Source organism: Hylobates moloch, unplaced genomic scaffold (genome assembly GCF_009828535.3).
Source record: "Hylobates moloch isolate HMO894 unplaced genomic scaffold, HMol_V3 SCAFFOLD_1, whole genome shotgun sequence".
Lineage (NCBI taxonomy): Eukaryota > Metazoa > Chordata > Mammalia > Primates > Hylobatidae > Hylobates > Hylobates moloch.
The window spans coordinates 8,854,249-8,871,635 of NW_026652276.1; the positions used below are offsets into that span (position 1 = coordinate 8,854,249).

The window sequence follows — 17,387 nt, forward strand, 5'->3', positions numbered from 1 at the left end:
GTTAGGACATGGATGTAGCTTCTGTGGGGGCCACAGTTTAACCCACTCTGCCATCCCTCCTGGGAAGCAACTGTGGGACCTGAACCTGCCCTAAGTCAAGGAGTATCAGAGGGTGATGGGGAAGAGGAAGGTGGGTCATTGGGTTGATTTGTAAACAAGGGAGGAAGGTGAGCCGGGATCTGCCACCTGCCCTTACAGAATGACCCGTGAGATGCAGAGCTGCTGTTAGTTCCTAGTCAGCTATTCAGAGGCTCAGTAATCAGGTAATTACTGAGCGTTCACCCCTGTGATGCTCGTGCTTGACACTGGCCCGTCTCCTCCTGATGCTTTTCTGCTGGGCGTGGGGGAACAGGATTCCTCCCACCTGCTGACTTTCGCACCCACTGCCACACCCAGCGCATGGGCCAAGCCACCCTTGGCAGCTGTGTGGGCTCAGGTGTGTGGCTGACCTCTCTCTCTTTTTTTTTTTTGTCAGACAGAGTCTCACTCTGTCACCCAGGCTGGAGTGCAGTGGCGTGATCTGGGCTCACTGTAACCTCTGCCTCCCAGGTTCAAGTGATTCTCATGCCTCAGCCTCCCAAGCAGCTAGGATTACAGGCGTGTGCTACCACACCCAGCTAAGTTTTGTATTTTTAGTAGAGACAGAGTTTTACCATGTTGGCCAGGGTGGTCTTGAACTCCTGACCTCAGGTGATCTGCCCGCCTCGGCCTCCTAAAGTGCTGGGATTACAAGAGTGAGTCACCATGCCCAGCCTGACCTCTCTTGTTTTTGTCTTATTTCATATTTTGGATGTTAGGGTGTCTGCAGTTGTCAGTATGGTAAGTGTTCTCTCACAGGGAGTAGCCTCCGTGCCCTGTCACCTTAGGGGTAGTGTGTTCCCTAGGAAGAGTGGCCTCACTGCCATCCCCGGCCGCAGGTGTTACCAGCTGCTGCTGCAGCAGCCATCCCAGGCCCCAGGAGCAGGCGATTTTTCCCTTTCAACTCCCTGCTGAGCCTCTCTCTACGCCTCTGTCTCTGTACGAGGCTAGTGCCTGCGTGGAAGGCCAACTTCAGGCGGTAACCATGGGGTCTCCCTGCTACAGGCCATGTTTGAGCTGGTCACTTCCGAGGCGTCCTACTACAAGAGCCTGAACCTGCTTGTGTCCCACTTCATGGAGAATGAGCGGATAAAGAAGATCCTGCACCCGTCCGAGGCGCACATCCTCTTCTCCAACGTCCTGGACGTGCTGGCCGTCAGTGAGCGGTGAGGACGGGGGGGACAGCGACCTCCCTCAGGGCCCTTCTTCATCCCCAGGGCACGTGCTTGAGACACTGGTGACTAGTGCTCGATACTGGCTTCTTTACTTCCATATGTTTGGAATGTTCCATAATAAAATATAAATAAATGAAGACCTAAATCCAAACCTCACCACCCCTCCCGGCCAGGTGGCCAGTCACGTCCCCCAGCGTCCCTTCCCATGAGCACCTGTGCCCCACACAAAGCTCTGCGCTGAGCATCCTGCTGGGCACAGGTTGGAGTGACGCTGAGTCCAGCTCTCTCGCATCAAACCCGTGGTTGGACAGGTTTAAACCAGGCAGGTCTACGGGAGTCTTGTGACAGCGACAGAAGGTGTCCATGTAAGCTGCTCCTTACCCTAGCAGAAAGCCCCAATGGCGCGTGCAGGGCCCCAGGCCCTGTGCAGGGTGCAGCCCTGGATTCCCACATCCTCACCTCCTGAGTGCGTTTGCCACGGCTCTGGGAGCTGTGCTTCCAGCAGGGACTGTGTGAAGCCTGGGCTGAGCTGCGGCGGAGGAAGAGTAGACAGACATCTGTCCATTGAATCCTGTGAAAAGGAAATGAACCAAATTGTGTGGCCAGGATGAAAGAGCACTTACCATCCCCAGGGCAGGCCATGGAGTTTTGCAGCCAGAAGCCACATGGGGCTCAGCTGGGACAGTGCCTGGTGATCAGATGGGAAACCAAGGCAAGGCCCGACGCAGCCCCGCTCTGAGCAGTGGGGAGCCGCTCAGCATCACATGTGGCACCCTGGGAGCTGCTCGCTCTCTGTGGGTCTCTCCTCCACGTTGACACTCTCGCTTCTGTTTGCAGCCCCCTCACCCCCTCGTGGTAGCCCCTTCTGGTGGATTTGGGAGGTGATGGCTGACTGGGGCCAGAGTGGCCTGTGAGACCCCTGGGCTTCTGCTGCGGCACTTCTTTTTTTTTTTTTTTTTTGAGACAGAGTTTCACTCTTGTTGCCCAGGCTGTAGTGCAATGGTGCCATCTCGACTCATGGCAACCTCCTCCTCCTGGGTTCGAGCGATTCTCCGGCCTCAATCTCCTGAGTAGCTGGGATTACAGGCGTCCACCACCACGCTCAGCTAATTTTTTGTATTTTTAGTAGAGACAGGGTTTCACCGTGTTGGCCAGGCTGATCTCGAACTCCTGACCTCAGGTGATCGGCCCGCCTCAGCCTCCCAAAGTGTTGGGATTACAGGCATGAGCCGCTGCGCCTGGTCCTGCCACGGCACTTCTGTCTTATGTATTTATTTGTATTTTGCTGTGGAAAATTCCAAACACGCAGAGGTAGATGTCCACGTGCGCTGCTCACCAGCGTCAGCAGTGGTCAGCCCAGGGGCCAGTCCCCACCCCCCAGGGGACCCTTCTGAAGCAGATCCCCATGGTCATCTATTTTATCCTCAAACACATCAGCACATACCTGAAAGATAAGGTCTCTCGGTGCTCCCGGCGCCATCAGCCCCGTGAACACACAGTCATTCTTCAAGACGACCAAATACACCACCAGTGCTCGGTGCCCCTGCCGATGGATCTCGTCGGCCTATACACTCACCGTGCACACTGGTATGTCCAAGTCAGGCTCGCACGCTGCCCTTGGTGAGACAATCCCCCGCCCTACCCCCCGGGCACCCTCCGCCTCAAGCCGCTGCCTCTCGCAGTTTCCTCCTGGAGCTGGAGCACCGGATGGAGGAGAACATCGTCATCTCTGACGTGTGCGACATCGTGTACCGCTACGCGGCCGACCACTTCTCTGTCTACATCACCTACGTCAGCAATCAGACCTACCAGGAGCGGACCTATAAGCAGCTGCTGTGAGTGTGCCTGGCAAGGGGCTCGGGCAGGGGGAGGTGCCCGGTGCAGCCATACCAGTGCTGGCCCAGGCTCCTTACACGGTGGCACTTCATGGTCCTTCACCTCTGCGTTCCCAAGGTCCACATGGGCCACCAGAGTTGGCCAGGCTGGTGACAGTATCCCAACCAGGCACATTCCAGGGTGTATTAGTGTCACTAGAGAAACATTAGCCCAGCCAGACCCCAAGAGAACCAGCGTAGCATCCACTGGACCTGGATCCAATGGCTGAGCAGAGCACTGTGCAGTTAGAAAAGAGAGCTTGAGGTCAAGTGAGGTCACGTGGACAATTCAAAGCCCAGGACATCAGAGACTGGGTTTGAACTAGCGACAAGGGCAGGGATGGGGTGGGAAGGAGCCTCGGTGGGGCTCCTCCAGCAGCGCCGGGTCATTGATTGCTAATCTGCCCATTTTGTAAACTTTCTCTGAGGTTTAGTTGACAAGGTAATTTTCCAGCCAGCGTGCTTCTTCTGAATTCTCCGCGCTGAGGTTCGTGCTTCAGTGACTGGGGTTAGCCAGGGAGGCCGTCTTGGCTCCACACAGAAGCACCAAGGGAGTTTTCCAGTTGTGGCATCTGCACATTGTGCCTCACTGTCTTTTCCACCAAGACATGGAGTTCACGGTGCACGTTTCAAGCCTGAGTCTTTGGGCATTCGGATGTTTTAACAGTTGGTGAAGGAAAATTGGAATTGGAGGGAATCAGGATGCAATTTTTGAGGATAAACATTGAGAAGGCAAGCATGTGGCAGATTAGGAATCATTCACAGCACCCAAGAGCCTGCTGCTGTGGCCCCCACCAGGCCATGTGAGCACAGAGGCTGAGTGACAGGCAGAGCACCTGTCCCTGCCGTCCCTGCTGTCCCTGCCATTCCTGCTGACATGCATGGGGCCAAGCTCACCTCCAGCTCTCCCAGCCCTCATCAGCGCTGTGGCCCAGCCCACCGCCAAGCCCACCTGTCAGAAATAGTGCAGGCTGTCCTGGTGGTGTCTCTAGCCTGCTGCCCATTCCTGTCACTACTTGGGTTTACCTTGCCACAGTTTCCCGCTGGGTGAAATCATCTAATTGTGCATCCGATTCACAGACTTGGCCACACAAGGAATCCTTGTCCTCCCACACACAGCATATTGTGCCAAGTCTTCAAGGCCAGGCATGTGAAGCCACTATTGTTATTTGACTTTTACGTGAACAGTCTATTTTCCTTTTGAAAAAAACAAAGAAAGAAATCAACATGTTTTCTGAGCCCGTGGGTTGTCTGGATCCTGGGAGGCTGTGGACAGGGAGGAGGAGTCTCCAGTTCATGCCTCCTGCCGCTTAGAGACCTACTCCCCGTGTCTGTGTCCCCAGCCAGGAGAAGGCGGCTTTTCGGGAGCTGATCGCGCAGCTAGAGCTCGACCCCAAGTGCAGGGGGCTGCCCTTCTCCTCCTTCCTCATCCTGCCTTTCCAGAGGATCACACGCCTCAAGCTGTTGGTCCAGGTACAGCCTCCTCCACCTGACCCACAGACGGGGCTTCCCAGGCTTTCCTGTGGTCACTCCTGGGCCCTGTCATCTTTCTAGGAGGTCTGTTGGTTCAACAGATACTAACTAAGCTCCTCCCATGTGTGCTAAGCATGTTCCCGGGCAGTGAAGGTGCAGCGCCTGCTCCCAGGGAGCCCATCGCAGAGGGGAGAGACCGACCCATGCACAGCCAGGAAGTGGGCATGGCCTTGGGGACAGCCAAATGGGCCGACACGACAGGGGTGGCTGGCTGGCTACTGCCAGTTGCAGGGGTGGGGGCGGGTCAGGAAAGACACGTGACGTGTAGCTGAGACCTGGCTGACAGGGAGGAGCTGGTGGGGGCAGGTAGAGGAAAGAACATTCCACACAGAGGGAACCGCTTGTGCAAAGGCCCCGAGACTGCAAGGTTCATGGACAGAAAGGCCAGCAGCGAGCTCGGGAACATGACGGGGACGGGAGTGGGTGTGGAGATGGGGACAGAGGCAGGTCCAGGGAAGACATTGGGTCCTGTCCTCAGTGTGATGGGAGTCACCTAATCGGACCCACTTTTAGGAGCTGGCCCTGGCTGCTCCAGAGGGGGACGGAAATGGGGAAGGGGTTACACTGGCCTGTGGGGCTGCGTCGGGGAGTGGGGGCCCAGCAGGGATGTCAGGGAATTGAAATCAGTGACTTGCTGAGAGAAGGACCGAGAGTGACTCCTCGGCTTTTACCTTGAGCAGTGTGGGGTGTGTGGCCGTTGCTGAGACGGGGAAGTCTTGGGGCGGGGAGGGCTCGGGATTCAGGGCAGGATAAACTGAGTTTGAGGTGACTCTGGGCAGTTCAGTGTCAGAGGTCAGAGCTAAAGGGAGAAGTTGGGCAGGACCCGCTGGCGTCAATTAACCGAAGAGGCTGCCAAGGAAGGAGAGAAAGGGGCCTGAGACCAAACTCAGGGACGCAGCCAGGCCTGGGAAGGAGCAGCGGTGAGGGAGGAGGAAACCCACAGAGCTGGAGGCATGGGAGACTCGGGGGGATGGGGCTTCCAGAAAAGGGAAGCTCCAGCCAGGCCCAGAGGCAGGCCGGAGACCCCCTCGGCCTGACAGGCCCAGTGAGGCAGGCCGGAGACCCCCTCGGCCTGACAGGCCCAGTGAGGCAGGACGGAGACCCCCTCTGCCTGATAGGCCCAGAAACAGGACCAAGACCCCCTCTACCTGACAGGCCCAGTGAGGCAGGACGGAGACCCCCTCTGCCTGACAGGTGCTGGGGCCCTGTCTACTGATGCCCTGGGCAGAGGGAGCCATTGGCAGCTGGGCCGGTGAAGTGGACGGTATAGAGTGCAGCTGTGGCCCTGACGAACATGAGCTGAGGGGGACCTGGGAACCACAGGTAGCAGAGGTCAGAGGTCAGACAGGTGAGAGGCCAAAGACCTAGGGGGAGCTACTCCAGAAAGAGCAGAATTACAGAGAGGAGGCCCAACCCAGGAGGAAAGGGCTTGGGAGCATGAGGCCAAGGAAGCAGGTGTCGGGAGAAGCCCCCGGCCCAGGGCTAACGGAGACACCAACGTGAGGGCACAGCTGGGACGGCGACCCCAAACCAGAAGACACCTGTGATGAACGCAATTCCATGGGAAATATTTTTTTAACTTGGAAAAAGTGAAACAGAAGACAGTAACATTTCCTAATTATGCAGTGAAAAATATTTTAGGATATCTTATAAGGAAAGTGCATATATGGATATATTAAAACCTTAGCTTCTGTAAGATGAAAACCAACAGTAAGATTAAAAGCAGTGGAAATGCAGTGATTAGGAAATGGTGGAATGGGGACAGCTGGGGTGGGCACTCAGGGAAGGGCTCAGAGAAAGGGGTGGCGGGTCAGGGACCATTCCAGAGAGAATGGCAAGTCTCCACATTAGGCAGTGTTCTGGGGACACACAGAGGAGGCTGGCGTTAGAGAGCACGTGCCAGGCTAAGGAACCCATACTCCCTCCATTTGAGGCCACCAATGCCACCTGGTCAAATGCAGCTTTTAGGCCTGTGAGAAAAGATGGCACCTGGACTGTGCTGTTCAGCAGGGATTTGGAAGTAGGGGGACAGTTAATGACAGGCATGGTGGCCACATACAGGGTGGAAAAAGTAGGAAGGTGACTGTGGGTCTCAAAGGTCTCTGGCTTGGCTTCCAGGCAGAGGCGGGCAGGTGACCACAAGAGAAGCCTGGGCTGCTGTCAGGGGAGACATCTGTGCTGCCGTGGCACCCAGCAGCCGGGAGGGCAGGTGGTTGGTGCTCAGATGCACCCAGCCTACTTACAGGACAAAAGCCAGTCAGAAAACATGGGCATGGTAGGGATTGCTAGGAGGAAGCCATGCAGAATTTAGAGAGCAATGTCAAAATCGTAATTTACAGGTGAAAGCAGTGTGGGCATAATTTTTTGTTAATTGAAGAAAAGTGAACAATTGGAGAAAAGACTCTTTCTTATACTTTCATGGATAAGACCAAAGTTAACAAAGTTTCGGGGCCAAATGACAGTCCCAGGGAAGAGAGGGAAGCCCTTGGTCCCCCTACTCCTGTCCTGTAAGCATTTAGCTCCCCTTGGGGACAGAGCTGACCCTGTCTGTGACAGTCCTCACTGCTGGGTGCCACACCTGTGGGCTCTCTTGCCCTCCATTTGTCAAATGGAGGCTGTGTGCACGTGTGTGTGTGCTTGTATGTGTGCAGGTATGCATGTGTGTATGTGCATGCATGCATGTGCACGTGTGCTTGTATGCATGTTTGTACACGTGTGTGCATGTGTGCGCACTGTGTGCTTGCAGGTGTGCATGCATCATGTGTTATGTGCATGTGTGTGAGCATGTATGCACGTGTGTATGTGCATGCACGCATGTATGTGTGTGCACGTGTGCTTGTATGCATGTTTGTACACGTGTGTGCATGTGTGCACACTGCTTGCAGGTGTGATGCATCATGTGCATGGTGTGCATGTGTGTGCGAGCATGTGTGCACACGTGTGTGCACTCAGGTCTGTATGCATGTGTGTGTGCATGTATGTGTGTGCATGCATGCATGTATGCATGTGTGTGTGTCTGCATGCTACAGCATGGGGCTGGACTGGTGCAGCAGGGAGGTAGTCACGGTCAAGGTGGGAAATGGGAGGAAAGATCAGAAAAGATTAAAGTTAACGCAGCCTTTCCCTGTGCATAGAACATCCTGAAGAGGGTAGAAGAGAGGTCTGAGAGAGAGTGCACTGCCTTGGATGCCCACAAGGAGCTGGAAATGGTGAGTCTCGCCTCCTCTTGTCCTGTATCCCAATGCCCTGTTTTCCTCATCCAGGCGCACCTTTCCGGCCCTGCTACCCACATGTCCGTGTGTCTTTTTAGAAAATGCAAATTTATTTTAAAATTCACTTTCGCAATCAAAAGAGTCACTGGGGCTTAAAAAAATACACCAGGCATGGCTTGGGTAGAGCCTTCTTTACCATGCTTCCTGGCTTCAGCCTGGCGTACTCACTGCCTGTCTGTTACTGTGCCTGGCATGGATGTGGGGACAGCAGCGTGGCCCTCAGGACACTCTTCACCAGTGTGGAGCTCTGCGATCGTGCACAGGCCCTGATTCCTCTCATCAGCCGCCTGGGATTGTTCTATGCAGGCATCTGGGGCCCACACAGACCCCAGGCTTGTCTTTGCCTGTTTTTCCATGTCAGAAACAGTCTCTCCTCCGTCCTGTGAGGCTCACCGAGGCTGGTTCCCACTCTCCCTGTGCCCTGATGAAGCCCTTTGCTCCAAACCCAGCCCTCCACGCCACTCTCCCAGTCCCCGGAGCTCAGTCGCCTCTGTGCATCTCTATGAGGGGATTCACTGGCCCTGCCCAAGAGCCCTGGGCCTTTGCTGCCCAAGGGTGCAAGGACCATCTCTCCAGACCATCTCCTGACTCTCAGAGAGAGACGGCTCCTCCTACGGGTTTGGAGCAGGGCAGGGGTTTTGCGGGAAGGGCCGGTGAGTGTGTTTCAGTCCTCAGGAGCTTTTACCACACGCTCTGCCACGTTTGGCTCCTGGCATCAGCTAGAACTGAGAGCCAGCTTTTGACAGCTGTGCTGGGCCGCCTCCATTGAGCCAGTGACGCCGTCATGGTGGAGACCAAGGCGGGGGACATCCATATTCCCCTTCTTTGTCACCCCATGGCAGAAGCTTAGTAAAAAGCATATCACTCTCAGTGGGCATCTAATGGTCATTCTCAGCCACATTGAGACATGAGGACTTCCTACCCTAATGCAGTCGGTTCCCACCTCGGGTCACTCCTCCTGTTCCTTTCCCAGACCAGTTGGCCACCAAAATTCCTCTGGCAGTTACACGCTGTGCCTAGTGAGGAAAGGCTGGAGCCTCAAGCAGGGTAGCCAGGGGGCATCCGCAACCTGTGAGCCAGGCAGCATCTCTGGGGGCCCATGCCCACCCCTGGAAGCAGAGCTTCCCTTTTACCTGATCGGATGTGAGTTCATTGCAGCCACCACCAGACAGCAGCCACACGGGGCCACTATGGCCTGTGAGGGGCCCACACGCCCCAGAAGTGAGGTCAGCCCTGGCCAGGGGTGTGTTTTCTGTTTTTAAAGTTCTTTTCCGCTTTCATCTTCATTTTTCTTACAATGAAAGGTATTCTCTGTTTCTAATCGCTTTTTTTTTTTAAATCAAGGTTTATTTTTTCTCTGATTTATAAAAGTAATTATACTCAATACCAGGAAACTCAGAAAATGCTTGTAAGTAAAAAGAAAACAATAAACTTCCCTAGCCACCTCGCCCTACCTGCCAATACGCTGCAGCTCGCCCTAAACAGGCGCCTGTGCACACACCTATGCACAGCACACTCGCAGGGCACACACTGCACATACAGATGGCACACGCACAGCACATACACGCCCATACATATCACACACAATACACACTGCACACACACATACACAGCCCCTGCATAATCACACAGTACACACTGCACATACACACAGCACATACCACACACAGTACACACAGCACACACACATACACGGCCCCTACAGATCACACAATACACACTGCAGACACACACAGCACATACTTATCACACACAGTACACACTGCACACACACACAGCACACACTTATCACACACAGTACACACTGCACACACACAGCACACACTTATCACACACAGTACGCATAGCACACACAGCACATGACACATACATATCACACACAGTATACACTGCACATGCATACACACAGCATACACATGCACACACATAGCACTCTGCACATATGCACAGCACACAACACTGCACACACTGCGTATACACAGCACAGATGCACACATGTGGCACATACATATCACACACAGTACACACTGCACATGCATACACAGCACACACATATGATACTGCACATATGCACAGCACACACTGCATATACACAGCACACACATGCACACGTGGCACACACAGCAAACACACACACCACTGTATTCTTTACAGAAAGGGCTTGTGGTTTAGAAACAGCTTTGCCCCGCATTCGAGTGCATGTGGAGTCCCTGCTTCTTTCCTGGCTTTCTGTTCTTGCATATATGCATAGATCATAATTATTTTAATCGAATCCATGGATGGCTGTTGAGGCTGGCGATCGTGTTTCTCATTCCAGACAACACGGCAGGGAGCCCCTCGCGCACACTTATCTGGGCATGGTGCTCATTTATGTGCCCTGAGTGAGAGCCTGCGGCGAGCCTGGCCCTGTGCCAGGCCCCGTGCGTCACTGCAGAATTTTCTTTCTTCAGAACGAGTCCTCAGGAGTCCCAGGAAGTGTGGAATTGTTAGGTCCCTTAGCGCCTGGGTGGCCTCCCAGGGGGCTGTGGGGAGAACAGCCCGGAGCCCTGCCGGTCCGTCCAGCCTACAGAGGAGGAGGGATGCCTCATGCATGTGTTTTCTGGAGTTTGCTTCCTAGCAAGGGCAAGGCACCAACTTTCTCCACTGAAACTAACAGGTTTTCCCACTTGCCTTTGCCCCACAGGGTGCTAGAAAGAGGGGCTCCAGTCCGATTGAGACTGGCCAGCCAGCCTCAGCTGTGGGCACAGTGCCTAGTCACGGTGGTCACTCAGCCCTCTCTGTGGCCTGACCGAGCAGGAGGAAGGGGCTGGGACAGCTGGCTTTGGTGGCCTAATGTGCCCTCCTTCTTGTCCCAGGTGGTGAAGGCATGCAACGAGGGCGTCAGGAAAATGAGCCGCACGGAACAGATGATCAGCATTCAGAAGAAGATGGAGTTCAAGATCAAGGTGAACCGGGGGGATTGGTGTGAGCCTGTGCCCATGCACGGGCCCCTGGCCCTGCCCCAGAGGCACAGATCACCGCGCCTGGCTGGCCTTGCTTAGGTCCTTGGTCACTGGCCACACTTAGGGTCCCCTTTGCCCCCTGACCTCCCCAGCTGAAGCCACCCCACCTGCCACCAGGCATCAAATACCACCACGGTGGCCCGGACCTATCTCCTGAGAGATGGGAGTGCGGGGCTAGTGTGCAGCCCAGAGCCACGCAGGGTGTGGACCCTGCTCTCACCTGCCCGCTGCATGGCCTTGAGGATGTGGTGGGGGCTACTCCAGGGATTCTCAAACCAGGAGGATATGGACGTTACCAGCTTCCCCCAAACTTTACAGAAAACCTCAGGCATTCATGAGACCCTAAGGTCCCCTGGGGCCTGACTTTCTGAGAACTTGGCCACATCAGCACACTGTGCCCACAGAGGGTCCCTGAGGTCAGGCTTGGTTTGGGAGCTGAGCCCCGCTAGAGGAGGCAGAGGCGGTCTTCTGGGCATCCCATGTTGCTCCACACGGGGCTGACCGCTGGGTGCCAGGTGCCTGCCCCTGAGTTGCATCGTTGGCCGGGCGGCCGTTCAGCTGCAGGCCTGGCCTCCTTGCCCCGTGGGTCCCATTCTTCCCTCTCTACTGTGAACTCAGCCCCGTCTCTGATTCTGCATCCCACAGGCAGAGCTTGGTGAGGGCAATGATGACAGACACTAGCCGCCACTCTCACAGGCACACACACGGTATCCACACAGCAGTGCACACATGTAAACATCAGTGTACGTGCACACAAGCACATGCACATAACTTTAAGCTCACATGTGGGTACACAGAACACAGTCCACATACATAGAAGTCCACATGCACAGCACACACATACGCATAGCACACTCATGCCCACAGGGGTGCATGTTCACACACACACACACACACACACACACACAGCGCTGCTATTTCTCTGCATCTGTCCAGAACTCAGCCTTTCCCCCTACTTGTGCCTCATGTGTCGGGGCCCTGGGCAGGTGTCAAGGAATGTGACAGATGCAGCGCTGGGGGCATGTCCTGGGGAGGGACATTGTGGGCACAGCCCGCCTGACACCCTTTCCCCGCTGCAGTCGGTGCCCATCATCTCCCACTCCCGCTGGCTGCTGAAGCAGGGTGAGCTGCAGCAGATGTCAGGCCCCAAGACCTCCAGGACCCTGAGGACCAAGAAGCTCTTCCACGAAATTTACCTCTTCCTGTTCAATGACCTGCTGGTGATCTGCCGGCAGATTCCGGGGTGAGTCGGGGCCCAGGGCACCAGGCGCTCTGGTGGGCAGAGGAGCGTGTTGGGCATTGGGTTTGATTGTGGCCTGGAGGTTGGGGGTGTCGGGACAGAGCGGGGGCTTTTCGGTCAGGTTTAAAGGTCCGTTCTGCTGTGGCCCAGCTTTGGGCCTTTAGTCAAGGTTATTTCACGTTCCTAGGCCTCAGTTTCCCCTCCTGTAAAGCAGGGGTTTTACTCCTAGGGCTGTGAAGGGCCCAGCCCAGCATCTGATCCATAGCGAGTGCTCAGCAGGGCGGCCGTGGTAGGGTCGCCAGGGTTGGCAGGACTGTGGTGCTGTCCACTGTCCGCACCTGGGATGGGTCGCCCTTTTGGGGTGCAGGAGACAGGCGTTCAGGTGGGAGCTTCAGAAGGAGGTGAAGATCAGCCAGCGCTGTGGAGCCAGGCTTGTTGGCCTGCCAAGTGGGGCTCTCCTGGGACCCCCACAGGCCTCCTCGGGGCTGACACGCCTGCCCTTCTCCCTCATCTCCAGAGACAAGTACCAGGTATTTGACTCAGCTCCGCGGGGACTGCTGCGTGTGGAGGAGCTGGAGGACCAGGGCCAGACGCTGGCCAACGTGTTCATCCTGCGGCTGCTGGAGAACGCAGACGACCGGGAGGCCACCTACATGCTAAAGGCGTCCTCTCAGTGAGTGCCTCGCCGCCACACGCCCAGTGCCACCCGTGGCACCTTTCTGTGTGGCCTCGATGCCTATGGGCCTGACCCCAGGTGGAACAAGGCACCACACACGCTCTGCGTGGGGCCGACCTGCCCATCCTTCCCGTCCAGACCCTGCGCCAATACTTTCTGTGGGGCTGCTGGGGGTGGCTGCAGGTTCCTGGATGCTTGTACCTGTGTGTGCACGTGTGTGTGTGTGTGTTGGGGCTTCAGACTCTGGGCGAGTCCCTCTTTTTGGATGAGCCCTTTTAGCACCCTGGAGTCAGGCCGAGTAGGGAACCACCGTCTTCCTGCTCCCTGCTGCCACTTGCTGTGTGGCCTTGAGCTCATCTCTTCACCTCTCTGAGCAGCTGGGACCCCTGCCCTGCAGCCCTAGGCTCCCCAAGAGGGACAAGCAAGCTAAATGTGGGGAGAGATGCTTTGCAGGCCCTGAGCCTGGAACTGTGGAGGTTACAGTGAGCTGAGATCCCACTGCCCTCGTGGAGCGGAACTCCCTCGTGGCCTGCTGAGCTGAGGCTCCGCCCTCCTCCCGCCACAGCCCCGAAGCTGCCCCTTACCCACAACTCACCAGATATCCTCCCCTGCCCAGACCTGGGGCTGCAGCTGACATCGACCAGGGCAGGACCTGTCAGGATGAGAAACTGTGGCTTTGGTGGCGTGGCTGTGGCCACGGAATGTGCTCTTACGTGTTATTTGCTGGGACTTGTTACCTTGTGGGCTCACCCTCACTGCCTGACTTCTGAAAGCATCCACGGGAACATCATAGTGGGGCTCCCCCATGCCCCTCTGTGGGTTCCTGTGTGTGTCAGACTCTGGACCAGCCCGTTTCTGTGGCTCCCCCGAGCTGTCCCTGGGGGTGGGCTCGAGCAGTGCTCAGGATGGCGGACGCAGATCTGAGGGGCAGCTAGCGGGGAAGCCTCGTGCCACAGCTTGGGGGGGCTGCCGCTGATCTGCAGTTGGGGCACCGTCCTCTTCCCTGTGCCAGGAGTGAGATGAAGCGCTGGATGACCTCGCTGGCCCCCAACAGGAGGACCAAGTTTGTTTCATTCACATCCCGGCTGCTGGGTAAGTCACCGGTGGGTAAGGGGGCACCATTTGTGCTTGGGCTGGCCCTGCCTGATGCCGCAGGTGCACGGTGTGCCCTGCCTGGAGGGAAGCCCTCCCTGAGCTGGTGGTGTCAGAGGCCAGCACGGGCCTCCAGGGGCTCCTTCCTACTGGAAACTTCGTACCGGCCAATAACCTGGCATGGCCACACTGTGTGAATGCTGGATGGGCCTTAAGTGACAGGTACCACAAAGTCACCAGGAGGAATTTGGACCAAACTCCACTGCCGTTTTAGGTTTGCCAGTTGTCTGAAAAGCTTATTAACTAGAAAAAAGCCAGGTGCAGTGGCTCACGCCTGTAATCCCAGAATTTTGGGAGGCTGAGGCGGGTGGATCACCTGAGGTCAGCTCAAGACAAGCCTGGCCAACACAGCGAAACCCCGTCTCTACTAAAAATACAAAAATTAGCCAGGTGTGGTGGTGTGCGCCCGTAGTCCTAACTACTTGGAAGCTGAGGCATGAGAATCCCCTGAACCTGGGATGTGGAGGTTGCAGTGAGCTGACATTGCACCACTGCACTCCAGCCTGGTGACAGAGGGAGACTCTGTCTCAAAAAGAAAAAAGCACAAGTCCAGCTGCCTTATGGAGAAGCTGCTAGCCCTGATCACGTGAACCCTGTCCTGACCACCCCAAACCACTCCCAGGGCCATATCCCAGGTACAAAAAGTTCCTTCTGAAGTTTAAACTAAGGCCCCCTCACAGCCTTTATGCATGTATTTCTTCCCAGAACTCCTGACTATGTTAATAACGTTTTCTTTGGAAACAAATCCTCCTCTTCCTGAGACGAGCCCTTCTCCAGTTGCTGTGGGAGTTTTCCTATTCTAGGCAGGGCTCAGCTGCGGGCTTGGTGGGAGCGGGCAGGTGGGTGGTGCGGTGGTGGGGACATGCCCGTGCCTCTTGTCCCTCAGACTGCCCCCAGGTCCAGTGCGTGCACCCATACGTGGCTCAGCAGCCAGACGAGCTGACGCTGGAGCTCGCCGACATCCTCAACATCCTGGACAAGACTGACGACGGTGAGGCCCCGGGACCTCCCCTCGGGGCCCCCAGGGGACCCCGCACGGAGCCTTGCCCCGCAAGGGATGAGGCGGAGGTGGAGAAACAGATGCCACCACTGGCTGATAGGCTGGTGCCCTGCCATGTCTCTTGCTCCCTGAGACGTTCTGCTTGGACACCGCCCATGCTGGCTTCACTGGCCTTTCCTCAGCGTAAAGGAGGAATTGTTTCCAGTGCCTCCCTGTCCTCCCCTAGAGCCGGGAGGCCCCACCTTTCCTCCTTCACAGTGGGCCCAGCCCAAGCAGGTGGCTTCGTGTCCCCCTCCCCTGGCCCTGGCCTCAGCACCCCCATCACAGTGGGAGGGAGGACAACCAGGAACCTCCTAACCCTGACCTGACCCAGACCTGTACTTGCAGCTTCAGGTAAAGCCTGTGACCACCAGGCTCGGTGCCCTATGTGGGCCAAGAAGCCGCCCCCAGCTTCTGGCCACCCCTGCTGCTGTCATCAGTACCAAGCGAAGTTCCTCCCAGCCCCTGTAGAATTGAACACTGACCCCCTCTCCCTTTTCAAATCACATCCCTGTCTCTACAGTAATTGCTCCTGATCCAAATCCCCAAAGTATACAACCACATCTTCCACGCTTCCTCCTCTCCTGCGGGGTCCTGGTAGAAGGCCTCAGGCTGTGACCTCCAGGGGAGGCCTTCTCCAGGGGGTCCCTCTTGTGGGCTGTTCCCAAAGGCCCAGGGGCTCTCCTGCCCTCTTCCCACGGAATATAACCAGCCTGCTCCCCTCCCAAATGAGACCTGCAGAGGGCACGCCCCAGGCCTCTTAGCTCCCAGGTTGGGACACACCAGATCAGCCACAGGCTCTGAGCAAAGGCCTGGTGGTCTCTAGGGGAGGGGAGAGGTGGAGAAACAGGGCAGGGAGAAGCCAGATGACGCTGAGACTACTCGTGTTGCCAGTTCACGATGGGCCCTCTCCACTGACCACACCGGCCCTCAGGAGGCCAAGCCTGGGAGGATCGGCCCAACAAGAGGCTAATGACACAGTCCAGCCCAGCTAACCACGTGCTCAGCTGCCACCCCCACCAGCCCCTTGAATGCCTCCAGCTTTTTGGAGTGGCCCTTGGGGTCTCCTGGGCTTGTGTAGGGCAGCATAGAATTGCTGAAGGTCCCAGAGTGGGTTCCAAAGTCAACGTGGAACTGCGTGGCACAGAGCAGGCCTTATTCTGTGCAGGTGCCCACGCACCTCCCAGTTTATGGGGGTGACTCCAGTCTGAGCATCTCGGCAGAGGTGTGCAGAGCCGCTGCCTTTTGGGAAAGGCCAGCTGGACCCCTAGTGTCCTACCACAGATGGCGGCCCTGGCCAGGAGGGAGCCTCTGCAGCCTGTGCCCTGCAGGAGCACCTGACCTTCTCTCCCTCCCCTCCCTGCACAGGGTGGATCTTTGGCGAGCGTCTGCATGACCAGGAGAGAGGCTGGTTCCCCAGCTCCATGACTGAGGAGATCTTGAATCCCAAGATCCGGTCCCAGAACCTCAAGGAATGTTTCCGTGTCCACAAGATGGATGACCCTCAGCGCAGCCAGAACAAGGACCGCAGGAAGCTGGGCAGCCGGAATCGGCAATGACCCCCAACCGGGGGGCCGGCGGGAGCAGGGCCTGCACGAGACCCTGACAGAAGGTGGGGGGCTCTGGGAAGCACAGGCCAGCGCCTCCCCAGGTGGCAGGTTCTGGCTTGGGGTGCCCGGCCCTCATCCCTGCCCACGCAGTGAGTGCTCATGTGTCTTGGCCCCTTGCTCGCAAACTAGATAAAGGGTGCCCAAGCCTCTCCTGATGCATTTGTAAACAAGAAGGTTTCAGCAGTATTACGCCACCTCCCTCATGCCTCCAAGGGGGTGGAAGGGGATGGGCACACTCCAGGGCCCCCCACACCCCTGGCCCCCAGGGACTGGAAGAGGCTCCCAACCCAGAGTGTCCCTGTGGGAGGCAGGCAGAAGGTGACAATCGACACGATTTCCTGCACGCGTCCTCCTCTACCTTGGAAGCAGTTAGAATCCACCAGGCACAGATGAGGCCGCCCTTGCCTGACAGAGCTTGATGAGCAGCCCTTGGTCTCCGGTTCCCAGGACTGAGAGCCCAGCTGCGTCTGTCCACCCTTCCCCAGGCCTCTGCCAGCCTCTGGCTGCACGGTCAGGCCCTGCTCCACGGCAGGCCTGCCAGAGCTTGGCTGGGGACCCCTCCCGCCTCTGGCTCCCTGATGGGCTGGATGTAACTTGTGTCTTCTAGCCCCTTAAGGAGCCCAGGTGTTTTAAGGAATGAATTGGTCACTGCATCTTGTATCGATTATGGTTCTGAGAAAAGCAAATATCACTTTTGGCTGCATTAAAAGAAGCATCATATATAAAATAAAGAAGA

General features: G+C 56.6%; 1 protein-coding gene across 2 annotated transcripts in view; it reads left to right on the plus strand.

Annotated features, from left to right (window-relative positions):
• The window catches only part of NGEF (neuronal guanine nucleotide exchange factor), a 92,184-nt gene extending 74,799 nt beyond the window's left edge, over window positions 1-17,385 (plus strand). For both annotated transcript variants that reach the window (XM_058437147.1, XM_032753773.2), the window contains 10 exons: window positions 1,084-1,244; window positions 2,936-3,088; window positions 4,471-4,600; window positions 7,795-7,869; window positions 10,788-10,877; window positions 12,014-12,177; window positions 12,692-12,847; window positions 13,863-13,942; window positions 14,889-14,993; window positions 16,410-17,385. In XM_058437147.1, coding sequence (XP_058293130.1) covers window positions 1,084-1,244; window positions 2,936-3,088; window positions 4,471-4,600; window positions 7,795-7,869; window positions 10,788-10,877; window positions 12,014-12,177; window positions 12,692-12,847; window positions 13,863-13,942; window positions 14,889-14,993; window positions 16,410-16,600 — 1,305 coding nt within the window. In that variant the 3' untranslated portion in view covers window positions 16,601-17,385. The remainder of the gene's footprint in view (window positions 1-1,083; window positions 1,245-2,935; window positions 3,089-4,470; window positions 4,601-7,794; window positions 7,870-10,787; window positions 10,878-12,013; window positions 12,178-12,691; window positions 12,848-13,862; window positions 13,943-14,888; window positions 14,994-16,409) is intronic.
• Window positions 17,386-17,387: the final 2 nt, after the last annotated feature.